This window comes from Clupea harengus, chromosome 14 (genome assembly GCF_900700415.2).
Source record: "Clupea harengus chromosome 14, Ch_v2.0.2, whole genome shotgun sequence".
In the NCBI taxonomy this organism is placed as follows: domain Eukaryota; kingdom Metazoa; phylum Chordata; class Actinopteri; order Clupeiformes; family Clupeidae; genus Clupea; species Clupea harengus.
Genome location: NC_045165.1, coordinates 12,451,619 through 12,476,409, shown reverse-complemented (window position 1 = coordinate 12,476,409; position 24,791 = coordinate 12,451,619). Strand labels below are relative to the sequence as shown.

The window sequence follows — 24,791 nt, the reverse complement described above, 5'->3', positions numbered from 1 at the left end:
GGGCCAGCTTCCTCTGGGCCTTGGGGCCTCTGGGCCCGGTGCTGCTGCCGCTGCTGCTGCTGCTGCTGCTGCTGCTGTGAATCAGCGCTCGCTCTGCTGTTGTGACATCGCAAACGGAGCCAAAAACGAATGGTGTGGTATTCGGGGCGGTGTCTTGAAAAAGGTGCTCCCTTTTTTCTTTTTGTTTCGCTTATCAAACTTGTTTTTTCGCTATCTGTTCCCCCAAGGCAGCATGTTGTTGGAACTGATCTCAGATCAGATTGTCGTGTACTCTCGCTGACCTATCTCTCTGTGCGAGTGAATGGGAGACTGCGTTCAGCGGGGGTAAGAGAATGTGGGGTAATGGGCTAGTGCGGGGCATGTGCAGAGCCGCACAGAGAGATAGTCGCAAGCACTGCATGGAATCCTGCCTGGGGAAAAACCACACGCTGGGGCCACATCCTGGAAGAGGATGTGATAGTCGTGCTCATCACGCGGACTTGCCCTCCCTCCCTCCCTCTCTCTCTCTCTCTCTCTCTCTCTCTCTCTCTCTCTCACTGTCTTTCTCTCTCTGTCCTCTATATCTCTCTCACTCTATTTCTCAGGCAATCTCTCCTTCTCTATCAGTCTCTCTCTGTTTCCGTCTTTCCTCTCTTTCTTCCACTAATTCTCTCTTCCTCTCTCTCTCTCTGTCCTGTCATTCTGCTGTTATTGGGCCGTCGTGTGATGGGGATGCCTTCGGGCTGTGTGTGTGTGTATGTGCGCGAGTCCCTGTGTGTGTGTGTGTGTGTATGTGTGTGTGTGTGTGTGTGTGTGTGTGTGTGTATGTGTGTGTATGTGTGTGTGTGTGTGTGTGTGTGTGTGTGTATGTGTGTGTGAGTGTGTGCATGTGCATGTGCGGGAATCCCTGTGTGTGTGTGTGTGTGTGTGTGTGTGTGTGTATGTGCACGAGTCCCTGTGTGTGTGTGTGATTCTGTGTGTGTGTATAAGTTAAGTATGAACTGAGCTGTGCACCCACTAATGATTGGCCTCACTAATGGGCACTCTGGTAGTGCTATCGAAATATTTGGATTTTTCATGTGTTGTTCCCACATGCGTATCCCATCAATTGACAGATTAATCCAATCAGGGCAAGGAATTAGAGCGTGCCCCCACGTACCACCTCATCAGGGTGGAACATCTTGGCCATTCCTCTCTTGTCATGTTCCTTGGCCGCAGAACGTCTTGTACGGGTTGAAGAATGTTCGTGGAACTCGTGTCTGGATGTAGAACACCTCAGCTACGTGCGCGCTGTCACATATCTTGCATACTCTCGCTTTGATAACGTCGGTAGAATGTGGAAAACGTGGTTTGAGTGTTTATCATCGGTTTGACAGCTTTGTGTAGTCAAGTGTAGTGCTGTATCAAGAACAAGGTACTCGAAGGGCCTGTGAGCCACGGTGAACTCAGACTAAGTGTGACAGGTAACTGCTCTGGGGTTTCTGTTGAAGTTGGACTTGGACTTTCTACTCGCAGGTTTCGACCTAAACTAAACACACACTTTTATGTCCCCTCTGTTAATATAGTTTTCTGGAGGGGATGTGTGTCTGCATGTGTGTGTGTGTGTGTGTGTGTGTGTGTGTGTGTGTGTGTGTGTGTGTGTGTGTGTGTGTGTGTGTGTGTGGGTGGGGGTTGAGGGGACTTTTGGTTGATGCAATGGTTGCCCATTTCAAGTGGAGCTAGATAAAATTCCCCTCCATATACGATCGTGGACTGCACCTTTAAATGTTACGTACTGTGGGAGCCAAGTAGAGCTTCTTGTGTTGTCTGCGTACTTGCTGAACCATCTGACTCTAACGGCTTCCACGAGTCAGTGCTTTGTCATACAGCGACCATCAAGCCATTTCAATGGCCACTCATTTCCCATGACATCACTGACGGAATGTTCTAGATACAAGTCTGCCCCTCCCCAAAGGGAGTTCTGTGCTTCAGTGAGTCTTCATTCTCTCTCTCTGTCTCTCTCTCCCTCCCTCTCAGAAGAGCTTTCATGCTTGTTCTCATTTGGCTTACAGTGTTTGCCGAACGATTGAAAGAATGCCATGTCTCCGTGTTGTGCTTTTATAAGACTCTCTTGATGGTCCCACGACCAAATGGAGGCCACACAGATTGAGTGCTCTCAGTAAACACTGCCCTGAATGTCAAGAGGCTTCCATGGTAGATATAGCTGACTGGAGCTGCCAGTTCTGGCCCAGGCGAGGCCCAGAACAGGCCACGGAACATCACATCTCACATCTAAGAGAGTCCAAGCCAAAAACAGAAAACCTGTACTGTACAGTCACTGTGTAACAATGTGTGAAGAGAGCCTTTTAAGATGTCTGTCAAGTATGTGCTTTTATAGAATACAGACCAGGGAGAGCGCTGGAAAGGCAAAGAGAAAAGGGAGAAGAGAGGAAGAGAGACTAAAAATAAGTGTCTAAGAGAGTCAGGATGAGAGGCAGAAGAGAGAGAGAGAGAGAGAAGCAGAGAGAGAGAGAGAAACAAGAGAAGTCGGGACTAAACATTGTGCGTGCGGAAGGCCGGCATGGAGTGCTCGAGCTGTCACGGCTCTGGAAAGAATGTCCAACCCCTTCTCCATCAGTCCTCCGATAAAAACAATTAATATCCTGCGATTGTTCAAATTCTTAATCGCCACATCGCCTCAAATTAGGGCCCGTGGTTTTGCTCGAGGAAGCACAACTCTGCAGATGTCTTTTTCCCCCCTCCTCCTTCACATCTGGACCCAATATGTGCAAAAAAAGCTTTACACAGATTCCAATAATTACCCTTCAAAACTCCAGAAGAAGAATGTATCAGGTTTTTCAGCTTTTAAGGAACAATCAGTGTGGTATGCCGACACAGGCATTGATTGCTGTTTCAGTCCACTTGAAATCAATGATCAGGCCTCTCACAACACTGTAAGCATGCAAGCCTCGCTGTCAGTGTTATATCATGATGTTTTGATGTGGTGTACAGAAAGCTGAGCGTGAGGAGGAGGCTAGCTGGGATGACTGAATGTTGTGTTTGTGTCGTGTCGTGGTCGCCCAGGTCATGGGCACGAAGGGTGTGTTCCCAAGGACTTCGAGTGGGAAGGATGGGAGTGTTCAGAAGGACACAACCGGCCCGCTGACTCACCTTGTTACAGTATGCAAGGTGGGGCAGTGAAGAGGAGGGCAGGGAGGGGAAGAGTCTTGTTTTTCTGGGGAGGATAGCGTAGCAACATGCTCATATCTCTGTGTGTGTGTGTGTGTGTGCGTGTGTGTGTGTGTGTGAGAGACAGCAGACAGAAACAGAGAGGGAGAGGGAGGAGAGATTATATAAGTCCCTGTGGGTGGATGGAATCCTTTCCTGTCGTGTTTATGTTGCTTTGAGCGTGTGTGCAGGCGTGCATGTGCAACCCAGGCCAGTGTGTGGTATGGGCCACTGTATAGGCATGCAGACGCAGTGTTAGAAAATAACTCTCTCTTCTCTGATCTCGCCTTTCTAACCACCTATGTTCGCCACTCTTTGATCTAAAATGAAATAGAAAACCAAGCAATCTCTTTTTGGTTATTTGAAGTGCCTGCGTTATTCTTTATTCGTTTTTTTTTTATCATCAGAGAGAGGAACAGACCTCCAGTTAGCTTCTTCAAAGGACTGCTCTTTCTCCTTCGGTCCTTCTCCCTTTGTCTTAGCTCCACGTCTGGCTGTTGCATGAGTTTGCCCTCAATCGTAGCTTCAAACTGGGTGGGTTGCCTTGATAGTTTGCCAGCAGATCCGTCAGCCCACCCCCACCCCCACCCCCCCGGATCCCACCTTCACCTGCATGCGTTTCCTTCCTGCAGACCCTCTGAACAAGGACAAATTACCCGGCGTGAGGCGTCTGTCTTCGAGGATGGATGCCTTGCGAAGTTCACACGGATGTGATTTGCTATGGAGAGGGACTAGCTTTTCCTGTGGAACACACACACACACACACACACACACACACACACACACTGTCACAAAAGCACACACACACACACATACACAGACACATATACACACACACTCACACAGAGCAGAAGAAGGCTAGCCCATGTAGGAAAGACAAGCTTGTGCATAAATAAAATGGTCGTCTTTTTAATGTGTTGTTTTTAGGACGACTGGGGAGACTCTTATTTCATCTGAGCTCTCTGAAATGCACCCGTGCCTCCACCCCTCCCTTGTTTAATGAAATGTTTTTTTAAGATCCGCGCGGAAGGCATGTTTGTTATCATTTGGCCGGCCATTGTCTTTATTGCACTAATAAATATGGAGAGCCACCTGTTTCTTTGTGGACGAGTTCAGTGATGAGGCAATGAAGTTAGGGACCAATGAGTTTTGGCCCGCTTTTAAGCACTGAGCTGCCGTACACTTTAATCCTTTTTTTTTGCCCACACACATGCTCAGCTTAAACATGTTTTTTTTTTGGTCTTTATCATTTGGGAGTTTCTGACCCCATTTATTTTGTTCAACAAGTGTTATAACTGAACTTTATTATTTTACTCCTTTACAGTCAGTGAAATACACTCAGTCACTGTCGCCAGTGCCTCGATAATATTAGTGCATCAGCCACCAGTTGTGCTTATTTTTGTCTTTTGGCCCGGGTTTTGGAATGCAAACTAGTTCTCGGTGACCTTACATGCATCGATCCCCATGAGAGAAAAAACAGCCCTCGGTTCCCTGTGAATGATTCACAAGGCCACAGCGAATGATAGACTTATTGTGGCGTGGGCGTCCCTTCACTCGCTCTGGATTTTACTGGCCAAACTTCCTGCTCTCGTATGACTTCATTCGCTCTTACCTCAGGACTTTGACTTGTAACATCTCAAACACCAGCCAACTATGGAGGAAGTGAAACACAGTAATTGGTTCCTATGAGTAATTTGTAGGAGAAAACCCATATGTTTGCTAATGAATAAGTTCCATGGGTTCAAATGATCTTAGTCTGCTTTTTTGGGAGGTGTTGTATTGTAGCAATGGGCACAGTGGCGGGTGGGGGTGTCTATTTAGCTTCAGTGCGGTTCCAGCAGACTATATGTGTGTGTGTGTGTGTGTGTGTTTGTGTGTGTGTGTGTGTTTGTGTGTGTGTGTGAGAGAGAGATGGGGGAGTAGTGGGGACCTTGTTTGGCCACTGCCTGGGTCCAGAAGCGCATCATTGTCAGCTCTGTGTTATTTTCACACTGCCAGATAAGCTGGCTGGTGAGAAAGTTCCCATTCGGCAGTAGGCTGCGTGGGTGTCGCCCCGTCTGCCCATCCCAGGGCATGGAATATTTATAGGCTATAAGGGCCGGGCTGGGCTAACTCTGTGGCGCGCAAGAAAGGATAGAACCCAAAAAATGAAAGGATAGAGTGGTGTTTGTCTTCTTCACCTCCTTGTTTTTGCCTGCCTGCCTTTCTTTCTTTCTTTCTTTCTTTCTTTCTGTCTGTCTTTCAGTGGTGTGTTTTGACTGGCCGAGGCCTACGTCACTGAGGTCTGCTGTCTTTGGCGTGTACGCGTCGGCTCAAACTCTCTGAGAGACACAGAGGAGGATGGGGAGATGGAGACATGTGAGGGAGAGACGTGAAGGAGGGAATGTTCCACGCTCAGGGTTAACGGAGAGAGAGAGAGGATGTTTTTTTTGGGCAATTGAATTCGCTTTTTCTACCTGACTCAAATTCAAATTCAAATTCAAAAGGCTTTATTGGCATGTGTAAAAAATGTACAAAATGTACAATCACAATTAACATAAATAAATAAAAAACAAACAATAAGTTATAGATGGTAACAATGTGGTATATAAACATATACCATATAAACATAACAGGGACAGGGACTCTCTCTCTTTAACCTGTCCTCCTCTCCCACTTCCTCTCTCTCCCTTTACCATCTGAGACACTAATTTACACTCACTATCACTTCCTCTCTCTCTCTTTCCCCATCTCTCTCTCTCTTTTTACCATCTTTCTCATCCTTCTTTCCCCTCTGCTATCTCTGACTCCCTTGATGTCTGTGAGAGAAGACAGAGCAGGAGTACAGAGCTGAGGCCAAGGCGTGTGTGTGTGTGGTGTGTGTGTGTGTGTGCGTGTGTGTGTGTGTCGGCGTGTGTGTGTCTGTGTGTGTGTGTGTGTGTGTGTGTGTGTATGTGTGTGTGTGTGTCGGCGTGTGTGCGTGTGTGTGTCTGTGTGTGTGTGTGTGTGTGTCTGTGTGTGTGTGTGTGTGTGTGTGTGGTGTGTGTGTGTGTGTGTGGTGTGTGTGTGTGTGTGCGTGTGTGTCGGCGTGTGTGCGTGTGTGTGTCTGTGTGTATGTGTGTGTGTGTGTGTGTGTCTGTGTGTGTCTGTGTGTGTGTGTGTGTGTGTGTGTGAGTGTGTGTGTGTGTGTGTGTGTATGTGACTCAAGGGTGAGGATCAAGGCGACAGCAGCGCTGGCCTTTCACAGACGTGGCGAGTGGAAAGGGAGGCTCCCTGTGCTAAATAGCCTCCCTGTGCTAAATAGCCTCTGATCCAGAAACAGTATCTGACACCATCTCACCCCATGCACCGTACTCCTAATCAGCATGCAGAGCACACTCTCAAACTGATCCCAGATGACGTGCTGAAACGGCACTGTGCACAAACACACTGAATCACCACGTAAAAGAGAAGGGTCCCCTTCACAACGACCTAATGTTTAACTAAAGTAAACAAAATCAGTTGCTGCTATATTCACTAGATTCGTTTGTATTCATTATTCAGCAAATCCATCTCTCCAGAACAACTTACAGTAAAGGGCCATGCATATTTCATCAGTGCTGGGAGCTGAAGCCATGACTAAGCAATGGTTGTGCGGCGCTAATGTTTTCTTTTTGAGCTACACAAATGGCTTATGCGGAGTGTAATAGAATGAACACATTCATGTTTTAAATGCTCCGTTTTTTGGGGGTGGGGGGGGTGGGATTGGCCTCGTTAGCCTGCAGGTCTTCTCGCTGTGAGGGAGTCGGGCCCTGGCAGCTGTGTGTCACTTCCCACCGCGCGCTAACAGTCGGAGAAATAAACATTTCCACCGCAGTGAGCTCATCTTCGCTCGGCCTCCGCATAGACGCGTTAGCGCTTAGCGCTCAGGCCTACAGCAGTCAGGGGAGGGGGGAGGAGCTGTACACTCCTCACACTGCTGCACTTGTGCACACCCACACACACTCATACACCCACACACACACACACACCCACACACACACATACACACACACACACACACACACACACACACCCACACACACACATACACACACACACACACACATACACACACTCATACTCATATGCACACACACACACACTCATATTCATATGCACACACACACACACACTCATACTCATATGCACACCCACACACACAGATACAAACACACACACATACACACACTCATACTCATATGCACACACACACACACACACACTCATATTCATATGCACACACACACACTCATATTCATATGCACGCACACACACACACACACGCACACACACACACACACACACACACACACACATACACATGAATGCACATCCTCTGAAACACATGCACTGTATGTATGCACATATGCATGCCGCACACATGAATATATGCATGTGCCCCCTTAAGCGTGCATACGCATGCATACGCTGCACAGTCTAAATCTGGCTGTGCTACAAGCAGTGGTTTTAGTCCACATGCCACTTTACTGGGAGCCTCAAATAGTGACCTGAAGAGGCTGCAGGGGAAATGGCTGGTCATTCTTACTCAGAGGGTGACTTGACACAGACCATGGACATGTCATATGCCAGTTTAGGAGTGACACATACACACACACACACACACACCAAACAGACAACACACGCCTACACATGCATAAGCACACAAACACAAACAAACACACACACACACACACACACACACACACACACACACATACTAAATTGGAAGACAGCCAGACAGGCTTTGTTGTGCAGAAGGTTGTCACATTTGGGTCACAGATTAGCACACTGTGTGTGCGTCACTGCTAAACTGGCATATGACATGTCCATGTCCTCCATTAGCTTCTACTAGTGGAGCATATTAGCTGACCTCTGACCTCAGGGGACCAGTGTGGACCAGAAGAGAGGGTTTGGCCTTCTCCACGGCCTTCTCTGGTCTGATGTGGCAGTAGTGTACTGCCCTGAATGATGACGAGATTTGTTTGTGTACAAAGTCAGAACCTGTTTCTGGAACAGTAGGGTTGTTTTGAGTGTGTGTCTGTTTCCGTGTGTGTGTCTGCGTGTGTGTGTGTGTGTGTGTGTGTGTGTGTGTGTGTGTGTGTGTGTGTGACAAGTACCCTACCTTGTATAGTCTGCATACAGAGTCCTGTGTGTAGGTAACATTTTGCACGGGGTGTGTGAATGTATCTGTGTGTGTGCATCTGTGGGTGTGTGTGTGTGTATGTGTGTGTACGCTACAGTGGAAAGTAGGGAGTGCCAACAGCTGGCTCCAAACCGAAGGCCAGAGCTGACCTTTCAGCGTGGCAGTGCTGTTTGATCCTACGCAGAACCTAGCCAGCCATCCTCTCCTCCCCTCTCCCCTCCCCTGAGCTCACCTCCGGCCAAAAGCTGCCGAATTTCACCTCCCTCCACCTCCAGCTTGACGGTAAGCCAAACCATCCGTGCGAAATGCGTTTCAAATGGAGTCATTTCCCATCGGGCCGCAAACAGATCAGCTTTTATTAAGCCTCACTCTGCCTTGCAGCCTGTGCCCTGTATCACATTATAGCCTCTGTGATCCCCCTCTTGCCTCCAGCGCACTAGCTAGCTAGCCATCCATTGCCTCCCATTGTTATGATGGCCGTGCTACATGCTAACCCTGCCCCACACGCAGAGACATACTACACCTCCCGTGGGTGACTGCTAAGGTAATGGATACAAATCACCTGCCGGAGCGGGACAAAGGCAGTCTTTTACCCCGGGCTTCTATTATTGCGGTGGGGTTGTGGGTTTATTCAGGTAGGGGAACGGAGTAGGCCTGAGGATTGAGGTTTTTTTTTTTTTTTTTTTTTGCTGTAGTCCAACAAGGTTTGAACTCTCTGAATGAGTCAGTGTGTGTCATGTGGTAAATCACTTTCATGTGTAAGAGAATATCACACGGAGGTGGTGGTGGTGGTGATGATGATGACCAACTATTCTTTTTGAAGTGATTTATCACCCACCTACTCGTTTTGTACACATCCCTTTGTTGGTCCTAACCATTGGAATGCCACTTCGATCAATCATGTGAGAAGCGATAACAGCTGATTTTCCGATCGTTGTGATAGCCAATGTGTGTGTGTGTGTGTGTGTGTTGCTGAACACCTCTGGCATGAGGTCTGTGTCTGTTGGCACCTCCTCCGTCCTCGAGTCAACCTGACTTACTGGAACCGCTATGCCGTCCCTGCTGCCTGCTTCCGTGTGTGTGTCAGCGCCGGGTCAGGAAAGGTCATTCACATGTGCAATAAGTGATCTTAAAAGGCACCTGGGGGGTGGGGGGGGCGGCGCCTACAAAGGGACAGGGAGAGCAGAGAGTAGGATGGAAAGAGTGGGGGGGGGGGGAGGATTGTGTGGAGAGACTACCGGTAAGTGGTGAGATATCTGTGTCAGTCCTTTCATCTCCATGGCGAGCCTCCGGTCCCCAATGGAAGTAGACAGGACAGAATAGACGACTGTCTTTAGACAGATGTTCTCTTCTCCAGTGTTGATTCCTAGGCGTCAGTGTTGAAGCTGACTCTGGATCTGTAGTGTGCTGATACCTCTTCTGTTTGTGTTTACCAACTATGTCTATTTATGTCTTTCACAATCCGTGACGTGGCTGCTGACGTAGCTAGGAGAGTCCGATACCATTGGACTGGAACATACTTATAAAATATTGAGTGTGAGAGGCAGACTATGAGGAGCGTATCACGAGTGTGTCCTCGTGAGGGCTATATGATCTCCCTCCTATAGCCAGTCAACATGTGACATCACAGCAGCACAGGATGTGAATATTGACATGGATACTGAATAGCGCCCAGTAGTCCAGACTGGATGGATTTTACTGATCTGTCGTGACAGGTACTGGGATGATGAAATGCCTAAAATGTCATAGTGGCTACTTTTTCCTAATTAGCTTTCAGTGATGTCACTCATCAACAGTGTTAACTACATGTGCCACTGTGTTGGAAAGGCTTGTTGTCAGAAGACTTCAGTTGTTTACTATGGAAGGGACTTCTAGTAATGTATGTACTCTCTCCCCTCTTCTCTCTCTCTCTCTCTCTCTCTCTTCTCTCATCTCTTCGCAGGGGGTCCTAGACGAAGCCAGCTGAGTTAACGTAGGCAGGGCAAGACGTCAGCCGACCCCATCGTCGTCATGGCGCCGCGCAAGCGTCCGGCGCGGGGCCTGTCCTTCATCTTCTGCTGCTTCAAGGGCAGCGACCACCCGGAGATCACCTACCGCCTGCGCCATGACAGCAACTTCACCCTACAGACCATGGAGCCGGCGCTGCCCATGCCCCCCGCCGAGGAGCTGGATGCCATGTTCTCCGAGCTGGTGGTAGGTACTGGGCACAGGGCCTGGGCCTGGGCGGTGGGTAGGGATGAGCAGGGCACTAACCAGGTTTGGTCTCTGTCATTGCTAACTGTCATTTCTTTCGGTTGGTCCTACTCTTTCTCTTTGTCTGTTATTCTGCTAATGAGTTCATGAGGAACCTTATGAGGAGAAAACTTCTCTCTCGCTCTGATAGAGCTTCTCCTTTTCTCTCTCTCTTCTCCCCCTCTCTTTGTGGAATGAACAGTTACTATTACCACATGTACTGACATTGACATTGACCTATCCAACTGGCCATTTTCTGGGTCCAAGGTTTGAAAGTTTGAAAGGGGGCCTTTAGACTATGGGAGAAAGTTTATGTTTTGAGTCTGAAATAGGAGCCGTAGTGGATTATGCCTGAGGATACAATAGACAAAACCCCCAGCATGGGCCATGAGGCTGACGTTAACATAAAACACTATCACAGAAGTAATCAGACCAAACTGTCCACCTGAGTGAGGATGACTTATCCGAACATCTTGATTGAATCAGACAGATCTGGACGAGAATGTTTTTGTTTTCTATTTCAAAACACTAAATGTGTGAATACAAGGGGTGCGTTGTGTCTCAAACAAAGCTAAAGAGATCAGACAGGTGGTTGGACGGCTGCCATGTTGAAAGCGATATCTTGACTTCAAGCGATTTTGTTCTGGCATTAGCGCTGACAATGATTCATAAACAAACATGGAAGCCCTGTTCTTCCAGTGTGAGCGCACGCACGTGCCCTTAGATACGCAGTGCCCTTAGATACGCAGCAAACACGTGCGCCGCCTCAGAGTGAGTTTGACAAATGGAAGTCTGCTTTCAGCAGCTGAGGCCCAGTGTTGAGTCTTGAGTGAGAAGCTGTCAGTCATGTAATCCAGACGCAAGGCCGACTGCTGTTGCTCGCTCCTCCATGAAGAAGAGAAGAGAAGTGGAGAGAGGCCTAGACTGGTTTCTCCCCTCCTTCCCTCCCTTCCTCTCGATTGCTTCCGTTTTCCCCAAACAAGCTGGCCATTCTCCTCTAATGAGCCATTAAAGAGAGCCAGACAAAAGGAGCTCATCTCCTCATTACCTCCCCAGACTCTATTCAGTCCATCTCTCTTTCACTTTCTGTCTCCCTCTCTCTCTTTTCTCTCCCTCTCTCCACCTATCATCTTTCTCTTTCTTTACCACTCTTGTCTCTTCGTCCACTTTCTCTCCCTCTTATCTCTGTCTTTCCCATCTCTTTCTTATCACCCTTTTTTCTTCCTCTTCTTCTCCCTTTCTGTCAATCTGCCTCTCTCTCTCCCTCCTTTCATTTTCTCTCTCTCTCTCTCTTTCATGTGAGAGAGAGAGCGTGTGACTGATGCCTGACAGATCCCTCCACCCCAGTGTCAGTAGCTGTGGGGGCCGTTTGGGACCGTTTGGGGCCCCACACACAGTGCTGCACGCGCTCAGTGGAGTCCCTCTGTACCGAACCCCGGGGCCCACCTGCTGACTGGCCGTCTGTGGCCATTGTGTCCCTAAAGAGCGGCCTCACAAAAGGGCCCCCAGGACATAGACGTCAAACAGTGTCAGGCTAAAATGCTGCTGTTGTCCTAAACACCGTCTCCAAACACAGGGCCTTTCAGTCAGCAAGTGTGGTTCTGCCTAAACAGCAGTTTAGGTCAGTCAGGGTGGTGTAAACAGAAGCGACATGTATGGCCTCTTCTGGCTGTTTTTGCCTGTTTGCCAGAAGTTGTTTTAGTTGTTTTGTAGCCCAGGTTGAAAATGTTTAGTTTACCTCGAAAGGGCGAGGAATAGTGACAGGCTGGAGCTCCTCAGCGGCTACTTGTTGATACACAGTAAACAGACATAACTCTACATTCCTGAGAGCAACTAAGCCTAGGAATGAATGCTATTTAGATAGTCCATATTTATTGTTTCCCATGTTAGTAAAAGTTGTGACTATAGAGATGTCCGTATGCCATACTCACGTCATGACACAGTGTGGCCACAGTGCTGACGGAGAGAAAGCACCCCAGATGGCCTCAAATAGCCAACCAGAAGCAGATGATGAGAATGGACTTGGCCGATGACATGGTTGACTGTCTGCAGCATTTACACCCTTGCTCCACATAAATGAACTGTCAACATTTGATGAATGCGCTGCGTGCTCTTCCAATAACCGCATCCCTCGAGGCCACCTCTCACCCTCTACTCACTGGCATAGCCAGGCGTACATAGACCCCAGAGGGCCAAGTGAGGACAAGTGATTGTTGAAAGATGTCATTCTCAGGCTTCCTCCACGGTTCTCGAGATCTGTACCAGGGAGACAGTGAAAACATGGCGGATGGGGGGTGTGGGGAAAGGGAGAGGCAGAAGGTGTTGGAGAAAGATCTGGATAAGATCGACCTTTGACCCCGACGTATCGCACTGGAGATGGGGCATCTGGTGGTTGCATGATGTGAGATCTCTGGTATGCGTGTTTGCGCATGCATGACCGTTTAAGATCTGGGGGTCGACACTGCAGTGAGGCCCTCCTTCTCATTGTCAGCCTCCTTTTGTCTGTCTCCTGCTGGCCTATTTCTTTCCAGCGCTTCTCTCTCTCTCTTTGTCAGCTATTTCCTCCGTTGAAAGATAGCATCAGATGATCTTTGAGATGAAGAGGAAGAAAGAGAGAGCGATAGAGACAGAGAGCGAGAGAGGAGGAAAAACAGAGAGGAATTAGTAACATTGCTTTTAATGGCATTAATAACATGCACATGACTCTAATAGACTCACACCCAAACATCTGGATCGAATGACTCAGCTCTTTGGGTGAGACGGTGAGGGTGGAACGCTCAGCTCGCCTGAGGTCAGAGAGCTCCTCAGGTAATAATTGAATGTTTCCATCACCCGACCTCCTTGGCAGCCACAACGGAATTTGCACCTCATATCCCAAGGAATTGTGGGATGCCGCCCCCGTGCAAAATGATTTCACGTCAGTGGCGGGTGTTGAAGGGGATGAAGTGTGGCAGAGCGCCCGCGCGCGCGCGTGTGTGTGTGTGTGTGTGGTTTGTCCTCTCTGTGGGGTAAGGGTGTGAGGTAAGGCCAGCATAGACTGGTGTTTTGGGTGAGGTTTGCCATGTCAATGAAGTGCTTACCTAAAGAAAAGCACCCATGGACAAAGTGTGATGTGATATATCTTTCAACATCTCATTTGACATATTTTTGGTTTGAAAGGTTGTTTTTCATATGGAAAGTGGTTAGTGGTTAGTCAGGCTATCTGGAGTCTTTGCAGGCAATGTTATGCGTCCCGTTTGGATGTTTTGTTACATTTGCCAGCCAGGAAATGGTCCTACGCATTTAATGTAAGTAATAGCTAACCAAATATTTAGTCAGTGTCCCCAAATGATTGACTCAAGAGCTGTTTTATTTTTGCTTTTTAAGAATCCCTTTATTCCACTCAAGTTGAGCCTGTCAACAAAGTCACCCTGATAGTTTACATCAGAAATTCCATGCATGGTAGAAGCTGAACAGCCTCTTAACATAGCACCTTAATAGATGGTTAATGGACTTGAACTAATTTAAGCCCTGTCAGGTTCCTGGATTGGTTCCTAGACTGCATTTACTGTTGACGTGTGTGGTGTGTCTCTACACTATTGTGCATGTTTCTAGCCAGATGCTTGTTTTGGTGGAGGTGTTGTCGTCGATGCTGAATGCCCTATGTGTGTCTCTTTGCCCCGCAGGATGAGCTGGACCTCTCGGAGAAACACAGGGAGGCCATGTTTGCTCTCCCAGCCGAGAAGAAGTGGCAGATCTACTGCAGCAAGAAGAAAGTAAGCCTGTGCCCCCACCCACCCTCTTTCTTTCTTTCTTTCCTTCTTTGTTCTTCTGTCTCTCCCTCTCTCTCTGTCACTCTCTCTCTCTCTCTTTCTGTCTGTCTCTGTCTGTCTTTCACTCACTCTTTCCCTTTCTTTTGTCTTAGTTGTTTTCTTTGTTGCTCCTGTGTCTGTGGTGTGTGCGTGTGTGCGTGTGTGTGTGTGTGTGTGTGTGTGTGTGTGTGTGTGTGTGTGCGTGGGTGCTGAGGTGTGTCTAAATGTGTGGGCATGCATGTGCATGTGTCATGGCCCGTGTGGCAGAACCAGTCCTGTCTGATCTCTGTGTTGATGAGGAAGCCTGAGTGCATGTGTGTGTGTGTGTGTGTGTGTGTGTGTGTGTGTGTGTGTGTGTGTGTGTGTGTGTGTGTGTGTGTGTGTGTGTGTGTGTGTGTGTGAAACAGACTGAGGATATGGGCAACAGTGGGAGGGAATGCCTGAGAGGCAAGAGCATGACAACCAAGGAGTAGAAAATAAAAAAGGTGAATTCCCCCCCCCTCTCTCCATTTTGCAAATACTTTCATTCAAATGGAGACAAATGAGCTGCCTTTTGAGAGAGGGAAGAAGAGGAGCGAGAGAGAGAGAGAGAGAGAGAGAGAGAGAGAGAGAGAGAGGGAGGAAACGAGAGAAATAGAGAGGGGGAAAGTCATGGAGAAAGGAAAGGACATGGAAGGAGAAGGAGGGATGCAGAGAGGGTGTGGAGAAAAGAAAGAGAGAGAGAGAGAGAGAACGAGAAGGCGAGGGGAGAGGTAGAGGAGAAAGGGATAGAGGGAGGGAGAGATGAGCGAGAGAAAAAGAAAGGAGAGAAAGAAATCGAAAGCGAAGCCGTGAAGGAGCTCCTTTATTCTAGCTGCCAGACCAAACACGGGCCAACCAACCTCAACAAGCACACCGCTCCCCTGCCCTCCCTCCCTCCCTTCCTCCTCCCTCTCTCCTCTCTCCTTCCTCTCTCCTTCCTCTCTCTCCCTCCTCTCCAACTGGCCGTCACATCAAAGTCCTCCTCTCTGGTCCCCCCCCCCCCCCCCCCCCCCCTCCACTCCGCTGGCATTCTGCAGGCTAGCTCTACCTAGCGTCGGAGGGAGCTGTTTGCTTTAATGGCTCCGTTTCCTGCAGAGACATCTCATCTGTCACGAGGGGAACGCATAAATCTCCCACCGTGAGCCAAACAAAGTGAAGTCAAAGTCTGCTCCGCACTTTGATTAGTTCTCCTTTACACTTTAATACACACACACACGCGCACGCACACACAGACACACACACACACACACACACACACACACACACACACACACACACACACAGAGTTCCACATAGTGTCAACAGAGGGAGAAAGGCTTTCCCCATGAATGAGTAAGAGAGGAACAGAAGGCCTACAGAAGTGACATTAACAGATGTCTTGAGCATTGGGTAAAGACATCCTGTTATTTTGGCCAGTGTGAAGAGCTTTGCTCTCTTGCATTGCTAATGGAGAGTACAAACAGCAGCTACTGTTGAAAAGGCTCCTTAGCTTCGCAGGGGAGTTTAGCCTTTAGAGCTGCACTACGGAACAGAGAGGAACTGGTGACGGATCACAATAAATGTGTTGATCAGCAGTAGTCATTGTCATTGTCTTTGTCATGTTCGGTAGAGTAAAGAAGAGAGAGAGAGGAAAGAGAGAGAGGAGAGAGAGAGAGGAGAGAGAGAGAGGAGAGAAGAGTAAAGAAGAGAACAATCTCTGATGTGTGCTTTGAATGGTTCTCTTTCACACTTCCAGCCTGCTGTAGTCGTTGAAGAACGTATGTGTTTACATCTCGGAGTTGGAGTGTGTCCATGTCGTGCCACATCCACACTGTATCCAGTGTCCCCCCGTTGTAGAGTGTGGTGATGTGGGTTCGTCTGGGCCTCCATGTTTTAGACAGAGTCTCTGATACAGACGGTGACACCATGGAAAGAGGAGCCGTAGGAGGCAGAAAAGTGTTTTCAATTTGGGGAAATTCTTCAGATATTTGCCAGCTAGGTAATTCCCTCCTCTGTTTCCGAGAACGGCTAAGTTTGTGGTTTGAAGCAGGTTCTGTCTCTGAGCCTGTCCGTCGAGCATCTGCTAGCAATCGGACTGGACCAGCAGGTTTTCTGGAGGTGTTCTGGCCTCTAAGAGGTAGTGCTCCATGTGGAGCTAATTGGAGACAACCCTCTCACCTGGGACTGAAGTGGAGAGATTCTCAGATATCTCTGCATCTGTTTGTGATAAATCATCTTTCAGGGTAAAGTTTACACAAAAATACTCTACTGCCATCTCATATTCATCCGCATGCCTTCACTATGGTTGTACACCCACGCACACACACACATGCACGCACGCACACACACGCACGCACGCACGCACGCACGCACGCACGCACGTACACACACACACACACACACACACACACACACACACACACACACACACACACACACACACACACACACACACTCCTGTTTGGCCCAGATGAAGTCATTCTCAGTCACACCATGAGCACAATAGCTCAAATCAAACCAGACCTGTGCCAGGTGGGCCGCTCAGCTTGCTGAGTCCAGTCGAGGCCCATTTCGGCTCGGCCTTATCCCCCACATGAGACTGGGGGCCGCAGCCCTCTCAGACGCGCTCGCACTCGCACTCGCACTCACACCGAGCCAGCAGCACTCAGCCTCCGTGAAGCGCTGGCGTCTGGTTCTCATTCGCAGCCTTCCAGTGCACTAGTTAGTGGTTAAGTGGGCTCTTTCCTGGATCCCGCGGGTATCCTGCTGTCCAGACCCCTTCAGCACCAGTGGGCCATCGCGCCGTCTGTAACCACTCCACACCTGCAGCGTCTCCATAAAACCATCCCCTTAGAGTGGTCTGCAGGCCCAGCTCTGTCTGCGTGTGTGTGTGTGTCTGTGTGTTTGTGTGTGCGAGCGCCTGTGTATGTGTATGTGTGTGTTGGTATGTGTGTGTGTACTCGCCTGTGTATGTGTATGTGTGTGTTGGTATGTGTGTGTGTACACGCCTGTGTATGTGTATGTGTGTGTACACGCCTGTGTATGTGTGTGTGTGAGTGTGTGAGTGTGTACACGCCTGTGAATGTGAGTGTGTGAGTGTGTGTGTGTGTGAGTGTGTGCTTCAACCCAAATGGGTTCACGGGTTCATGGGTTCTTTCCTCCTCTTTTCCTCTGTTGCTCTGTCTATCTCTCTTTTCACTCCTGTGGATAAGCGTAAGATTAAGCCTCAGTCTGTCTGTCTCTCAGTCTCTCTCTCCCGCCCTCGGGTTAACTTCCACGGCCCTAAACCGTCTGTCTAAATTGCATAATTGCTGAACCTGGCTATAAAACAATAGGCGCACTTGTTAAGATTGACAAGAAGAATTTCTGGGAACGAAGAGTGAGGGCTGTTTACGTGCTTCATGTAACCACCAACACAAACTTCAAACTCACGCAGAGTTAGGGCCTGAGAACATACATATATCACACAGATTTGCACATAGCGCAATACACAATGGTGTTGTTTTCCAGGGTTAGTCAGTTATTTGGCATTTTAAAAGGGTGAGTTTCTCTTTAAAGACATGTTAAATATTGGCACGTATATAACACATTCGCTTTGACTCCCAGAGTTTCATCAGAAACCTTTTTTGAAATTGACCCCTAGAGCTTCATCACTCAGTTAACAGTCAACACAAGCCCAGTGCATGAGGAGAACAAACAAACAGGTGTGTGATGGAGATGGCAAACAGAGAGAGAGAGAGAGAGAGAGAGAGAGAGAGAGAGAGAGAGAAAGGGGAAGGAGGGAAAGAGAAAGAAATGGTGAGAAGAATATACAATGGAGAGCAAATGGATATATATCAATTCAATTCTTTGTTTGCTAGCGTTGCTAATAGTGTTCACCGGTAAACAGTATTAGCCACGCTAGCAAACGAAAAATTGAACTGTTTACCGGTAACCAGTATTAGCCGCGCTAGCAAGTGAAGAATTGAAGCCGGAGGAAGAAGAATGTGTAAATGTATTCATCATGGGCAAAGACATTGTTTCCTTACTGCCAACTGGGTTTGGGAAAAAGGCTAATATATATCAGCTTGCACCGTTAGTGGAGAAGAAGGAAGTATAGCAATCCCATACTGGTCCATACTGATTGGTTAAAGGCTGGTCCAGTGGTTTCAAAAATGAATCTGAACCCATTAGGATACAACGACTGGAAACAGTCCCCCCAGTCCCACTCTGTGTGAATATGTTCTCCCTATGTGTATGTATATGTGATTTATGTATGTATGTCGGTGAGGTGTATAAGTGTATATGTGTATAAGCTACTGGATGACCTAAATTTCCCTCGGGATTAATAAAGTATCCATCTATCTATCTATCTATCTATCAATGGAGCATGGCCAGACCCTATTCACAAAGTGGAGCTGGAGACTTGGAGATGCATTCTGTACATACAGTAGCTAGAGGGATAGAGAAGTAGCGAGGGAGTGGAAAGCTCAAGCACAAGAGGAGAGGTGAAGAGGAGAAAGAGAAGATGAAAAGTGGAGAAAGAGTGAAAGGAAAGAAAGGGAATGAATGCAGGAGAGGTGGAGATGGAAATAAAGAGAAAGAGTAAGGAGGCCAAAAAAAGCTGGTGATGGGCTGTGTGAAGAAGAGAGAGAGAGAAAGTGGGGACAGAGAGAAGAGAGACCGGCCCATAAAGACATAGAAATAGAAGAACTAGACCAGGAATGGTAGAGAAAGAGTGAATGGATAGAGAAAGCTGGTGACAGGGGCCGTGTGGAGAGGAGAGAAGAGAGTCAGACTGATAAAGACATGAGGTGAAGCTGAAAGCCTCGCTCTCACACCTCGTCAGGCCTGGAGCTCAGCGGTGGAGCACCGCTCCTGGAGGGGATTGTGGGAAAGCAGAGCTGTCCTGGTGGACATGGGGAGGGCGGGGGGGGGATCTCAGGCTTCGAGGGGCTTTAGAGCTTTGGACCAGAACTGCAGACGGGCGATGAGGAGGGGCCGACTGAGTCTGGGAATGGAGTGAAAAATTAAGAGACCTGTGTGTGTGTGTGTGTGTGTGTGTGTGTGTGTGTGAGCGTGTGTGTGTGAACTGGCCAAGCCTAAGTGCCGCACAGTATATCATGCGTGCTTTTATCTGTGTGTATGACTGTGTGTGTGTGTGTGTGTGTGTTTGTGTGTGTGTGTGTGTGTGTTTGTGTGTGTGTGTGTGTGTGTGTGTGCGTGCATCTGTGTTCAGCCAGTGTATTTATGTGTGAGCTATGTGGATAGACATGTCCATAACTCTTTCTTTCTCCCACGCTTGCCTGTCTAGGAACAGGAGGAGAATAAGGGTGCGACCAGCTGGCCTGAGTACTACATTGACCAGATCAACTCCATGGCTGCCGTGAGTATACATATATATATATGGAGCTGGACATGTGGTATATGATATAGGCTATATATTCAGACAAGCCCTGTCACATACTCAAGTGTCGTCCCCCACCTAAGCGATGCTGTAAAACAGAACTGTGGGTCAAATAAACATTATTGAAAGTGGTGTCTGCACTCCCTTAAAAGACCCGAAAGTATGTGTGAAGTCATGTTCAGGTAAATAAGTCCTCAAGAGTGCATGCTGGGATGGAATGTGGAACATGTTTGGGTCTATGTGCTTATACTGCCAGTGCACGCAGGTCAGCCACAACATCAACACCACTGACAGGTGAGGAGAATAGCATTGATCCTCTTGTTACAGTGACATCTGTCAAGGGGTGGGATGTATCAGGCAGGAAGTTTAGAACCGTTCAGAAGCAGGAAAAATGGGCAAGCGTAAGGATCTGAGCGACTTTGGCCAGGGCCAACTTGTGATGGCTACATGACTAGGTCAGGCATCTCCAAAACAGCAGGTCTTGTTGGGTGTTCCTTGTATGCAGTGCAGTTGGTACCTACCAAAAATGGTCCAAGGAAGGGCCACCGGTAAACCGATGACAGGGTCATGGGCGCCCAAGGCTCATTAGACACGCTTGGGGAATGAAGACTGTGGTTCCCGGCCCAAAGAAGAGCTACCGTAGCACAAATTGTGGAAAACCTCAATGCTGGCTATGATAGAAAGGTGTCAGAATGCACAGTGCATCGCAGACTGGTCAGTCTGCACATGCTGACCCCATGTCCACCACTGGAAGAGCCTGCAATGGGCATGTGAACTGGACCATGGAGCAATGGAAGAAGGTGGCCTGGTCTGGAGAAAATCAAGTTTTTCTTGTACATCATGTGAACAGCGGGTGCCTGTGCGTCGTTTACCGGGGGGAAGAGGTGGCAGTAGGGTGCCGTATGGAGTCCATGCCTCGACTAAACTGTGGGAAATGAGGGTTTATGAACCAGGTCACAGAAAGAAACACACTGTACCAGTACAAGGTTAAAGTATGTAGCTCTGCACATAACAGGAATTCATTTAATTTTGTTGCTGAAATGAGTTTGAAAGGCATTTAAGTTTTGGTATGTACGGATGGTTATCAAGAACGAAAAAAATAAGTCAGAAAACAGAATGGAGCCTATATCTGAGTCCACATCCTCTCACCCGAAGCTAACCGAGAGCCAGAGAGTCAGCTAGCCTGGCTTTACGCCGTAGCTAGAGTTGGCACAGACCGGGTGCGTTTCTGATACGTGTTCAGCAGGCCAAATCTACTGTGTGCATTTCCATTGCATTTCTCCAGTGTAAAACAGACAGACTGTTTATCTTATCACTGACAATCTAAACGAAATGAGGGAAATGTTGGTCATTAAGCTGTGAGACATGGATCCCTCCCTGTTTTCCACCATCTCTCTCTCTCTCTCTCTCTCTCTCTCTCTCTCTCTCTCTCTCTGCATTCTCTGGATGCTCTCCCAATCATAAACTAACATCCAGATTCCCATACTGAAACGAAAGAAGGCTGCAGGTTTTTTAGCCAGAAACAGAGGAGATCAGATGAGAATCCATAAACTTGAACCCACTTGCTTAGATAGTTGCTGAGACACACACACACACACACACTCAGAAACACACTGACAGACACAGACATATACACATACGCACACACACACACGTACACACATACACACGCACACACATACACACACACACACACACAGGCACACACATACACACACACACACACACACACACACACACACACAGACATTTGACGGCATAAGAAATGCTGAGGAGTTTATAGTTCAGTAATTCCCTGTGATTCTCTGTGGTGATTTACTGATTGCCTGGGTCATGGACATTGCCCCTTGGAGGTCCAGAAAAAGCCCAGTTTTCTTCTTAAAATAACACTGAGAAAAGAGGCCAGTGTGTTATGTCTGTGTGTGTGTGTTTATGTGTGTGTATGTGTGTGTGTGTGTCTGGCTGTCTATGTGGAGGGCTCTTTATGAAGTTGTGTTTTTGTGTGAGTATGTGTGTGTCTGTATACACAAGCATGGCTCTTTGTGTATGTGTTTGAGTGCATTTTTGTGCGTATGTGGAGGGGGGGGGGAATGAGAGATTGGGGGTCGGACCACAGGTTCCCTCCCTTTACTTGGCCACTGAATGGGACAAATGGTCTGAGAATCAGAGTTCAGCTTGTGCCCATAACTCTGTCTTTAACTGCAAATGCCTGCCCCCACCATCAGAGACCAGCCCCCCCCCCCCCCCCCTCCCCACACACACACACATCCACACACCACATGAATTTCACACACCATTGCCTGAGCTTCAGTAAGTGATGATACATTTATGTTTCAGCACATTAATTTCAGAGCCAATTTAACTGTCCCAGCTGTCATGAATGCCTTCTCAGGTATGTCTGTATATATGTGTGTGTGTGTGTGTGTGTGTGTGTGTGTGTGTGTGTGTGTGTGTGTGTGTAATGCTCTGTGAAGCCTTTGTAGTTCTGAATGGCTGTGTGTCTGCCTCCGCAGAGGAAGACTCTCCTGGCCTTGGAGAAGGAGGATGAGGAGGAGAGGAACAAGACCATTGAGAGCCTGAAGACGGCTCTGCGCACGCAGCCCATGAGGTAAAACACTCTCCTACACACACACACACACACACGCACGCACGCACGCACGCACGCACGCACGCACGCACACACACACACACACATACACACATACACACACACAAACACACATGCACACACACGCACCCACACACACACACACACACACACACACACACACACACACACAAACACGTTGCCATGCTATACACAAACACAAGTTATGGTATTGATTGTGTGACCCTAATTAATTGACTCATTATAACCTCATACATGCTGATGACCTAGTATTTGGTGTGTGTGTGCGTGTTTGTTTGTGTTCGTGTGTGTGTGTGTGTGTGTGTGTGTGTGTGTGTGTGTGTGTGTGTGTGTGTGTTCGTGTGTGTGTGTGTGTGTGTGTGTGTGTGTGTGTGTGTGTGTGAGACCCACAGTTTGGAGGGTTCTGACTGTGTTGATTGAAGCCAGGGCCATTTATCATCATTAGTGTGCTAATAGCTGATTCATCGTTCGTCTTTCTACTGTAGTGCTGAGCTCGACTGCTTCTCAGGCGTAGCCCACACATACAGCTATAGTACAGTCTGAAACACAACACAACACAACACTGAACAACATTACACAACACAACACAACACTGAACAACACAACACTGAACAACACAACACTGAACAACACAACACAACACAACACTACACAACACAACACAACACAACACAACACAACAGACACAACACAACACTGAACAACACAACACAACACTGAACAACATTACACAACACAACACAACATTACACAACACAACACAACACTGAACAACACAACACAACACTGAACAACACAACACAACACAACACAACACAACACTGAACAACACAATACAACACACAATGGAAAAGTGAATCGTAGAGAACAATAAAGATGTTTGAGTAGTGGTATTCACATTGCTCATTGAGAATGTCGGATTGGTAATGTATACTTCTCAATAAGCACAAGCACGAAACTACACACAACGTCCCACAACACAACACAACACTACGCAACTCTACACAATACAACACAACACTACACTATGCAACACAACACAGCACAACACAACACAGCACTACGCAACTCTACACAATACAACACAACACTACACTATGCAACACAACACAGCACAGCACAACACAACACAACACAACGCAAAGCAACACAACACAGCACTACGCAACTCTACACAATACAACACAACACTACACAACACAGCACTACGCAACTCTACACAATACAACACAATGCAGCACAGGACACAACAGTTAGCACGACACAGCATCCCACAACTCAACACTCGAACATGCTCCAAAGCAATAAAGCTCTTATGGAAGTTAAGTCAACAACTTCTCTTTCACCCTTCACCTATGACCTCTGTGACCCCAGAGGTGTTAGCATTAGGTCACCAATGAACTTTTCCCTGCTTCGCAGTGTGTTTTCGCTAAGATAAATGGTGCCTGACCGTAACGTGAAGATGTTTATGTTTCCACCGGCCCGTGTTTTACCGTCATCAAAGCCGGGCATTTTCGCCGCTTTATTAAAGCTCGATGATGTTTAGACACATGCATGTAATTGATGTCCAACCTGTGTTTTTGTAGCGCTGTACAAACGAACACAGAAACCCCGCTTCATTTGTTTTTCATTAGGCCTCAAAGGAAGGAGAATTTGTTTATGGTTCTAACTTTAGAGGGATTTTTCTCTTCCTCACGCAGGTGTTGGTCTTGTCGCTGTAGTAATTCACTTAGCACAATGTCGTTTTGTTTCAGAAATGGCACATTGTATTTCCAGATGAATGAAAAATAGTGTAAATTAAAATAGTTTCTGCAAGGTTAGGAAGACATGATGTCACTGGTTGTTTTGCGTAAACATGTGATGTGTCTCCTTTGACCTCTGCAGGTTTGTGACGCGCTTCATAGACCTGGATGGTCTGACCTGCGTCCTCAACTTCCTCCGCACGATGGACTATGAGACGACAGAGTCTCAGATCCACACCTCGCTCATCGGCTGCATCAAAGCCCTCATGAACAACTCGCAGGTACTGAACACACACCACACATGAACAACACAGTTACTGAACACACAACACACATGAACAACTCACAGTTACTGAACACACACCACACATGAACAACTCGCAGGTACTGAACACACACCACACATGAACAACTCGCAGGTACTGAACACACACCACACATGAACAACTTGTAGGTACTGAACACACAACACACATGAACAACTTGTAGGTACTGAACACACAACACACATGAACAACAGTTACTGAACACACACCACACATGAACAACACAGTTACTGAACACACACCACACATGAACAACTTGTAGGTACTGAACACACAACACACATGAACAACACAGTTACTGAACACACACCACACATGAACAACTTGTAGGTACTGAACACACAACACACATGAAC

General features: G+C 47.8%; 1 protein-coding gene across 1 annotated transcript in view; it reads left to right on the top strand.

Moving 5' to 3' along the window:
- daam1a (dishevelled associated activator of morphogenesis 1a) overlaps positions 1 to 24,791 on the top strand; it is a 58,433-nt gene that overhangs the window by 4,264 nt on the left and 29,378 nt on the right. The window contains 5 exon segments of the mRNA XM_031580790.2: positions 10,272 to 10,522; positions 14,227 to 14,316; positions 19,646 to 19,717; positions 22,252 to 22,346; positions 24,252 to 24,390. Of these exon segments, the coding sequence (XP_031436650.2) occupies positions 10,340 to 10,522; positions 14,227 to 14,316; positions 19,646 to 19,717; positions 22,252 to 22,346; positions 24,252 to 24,390 (579 nt within the window). The 5' untranslated portion in view covers positions 10,272 to 10,339.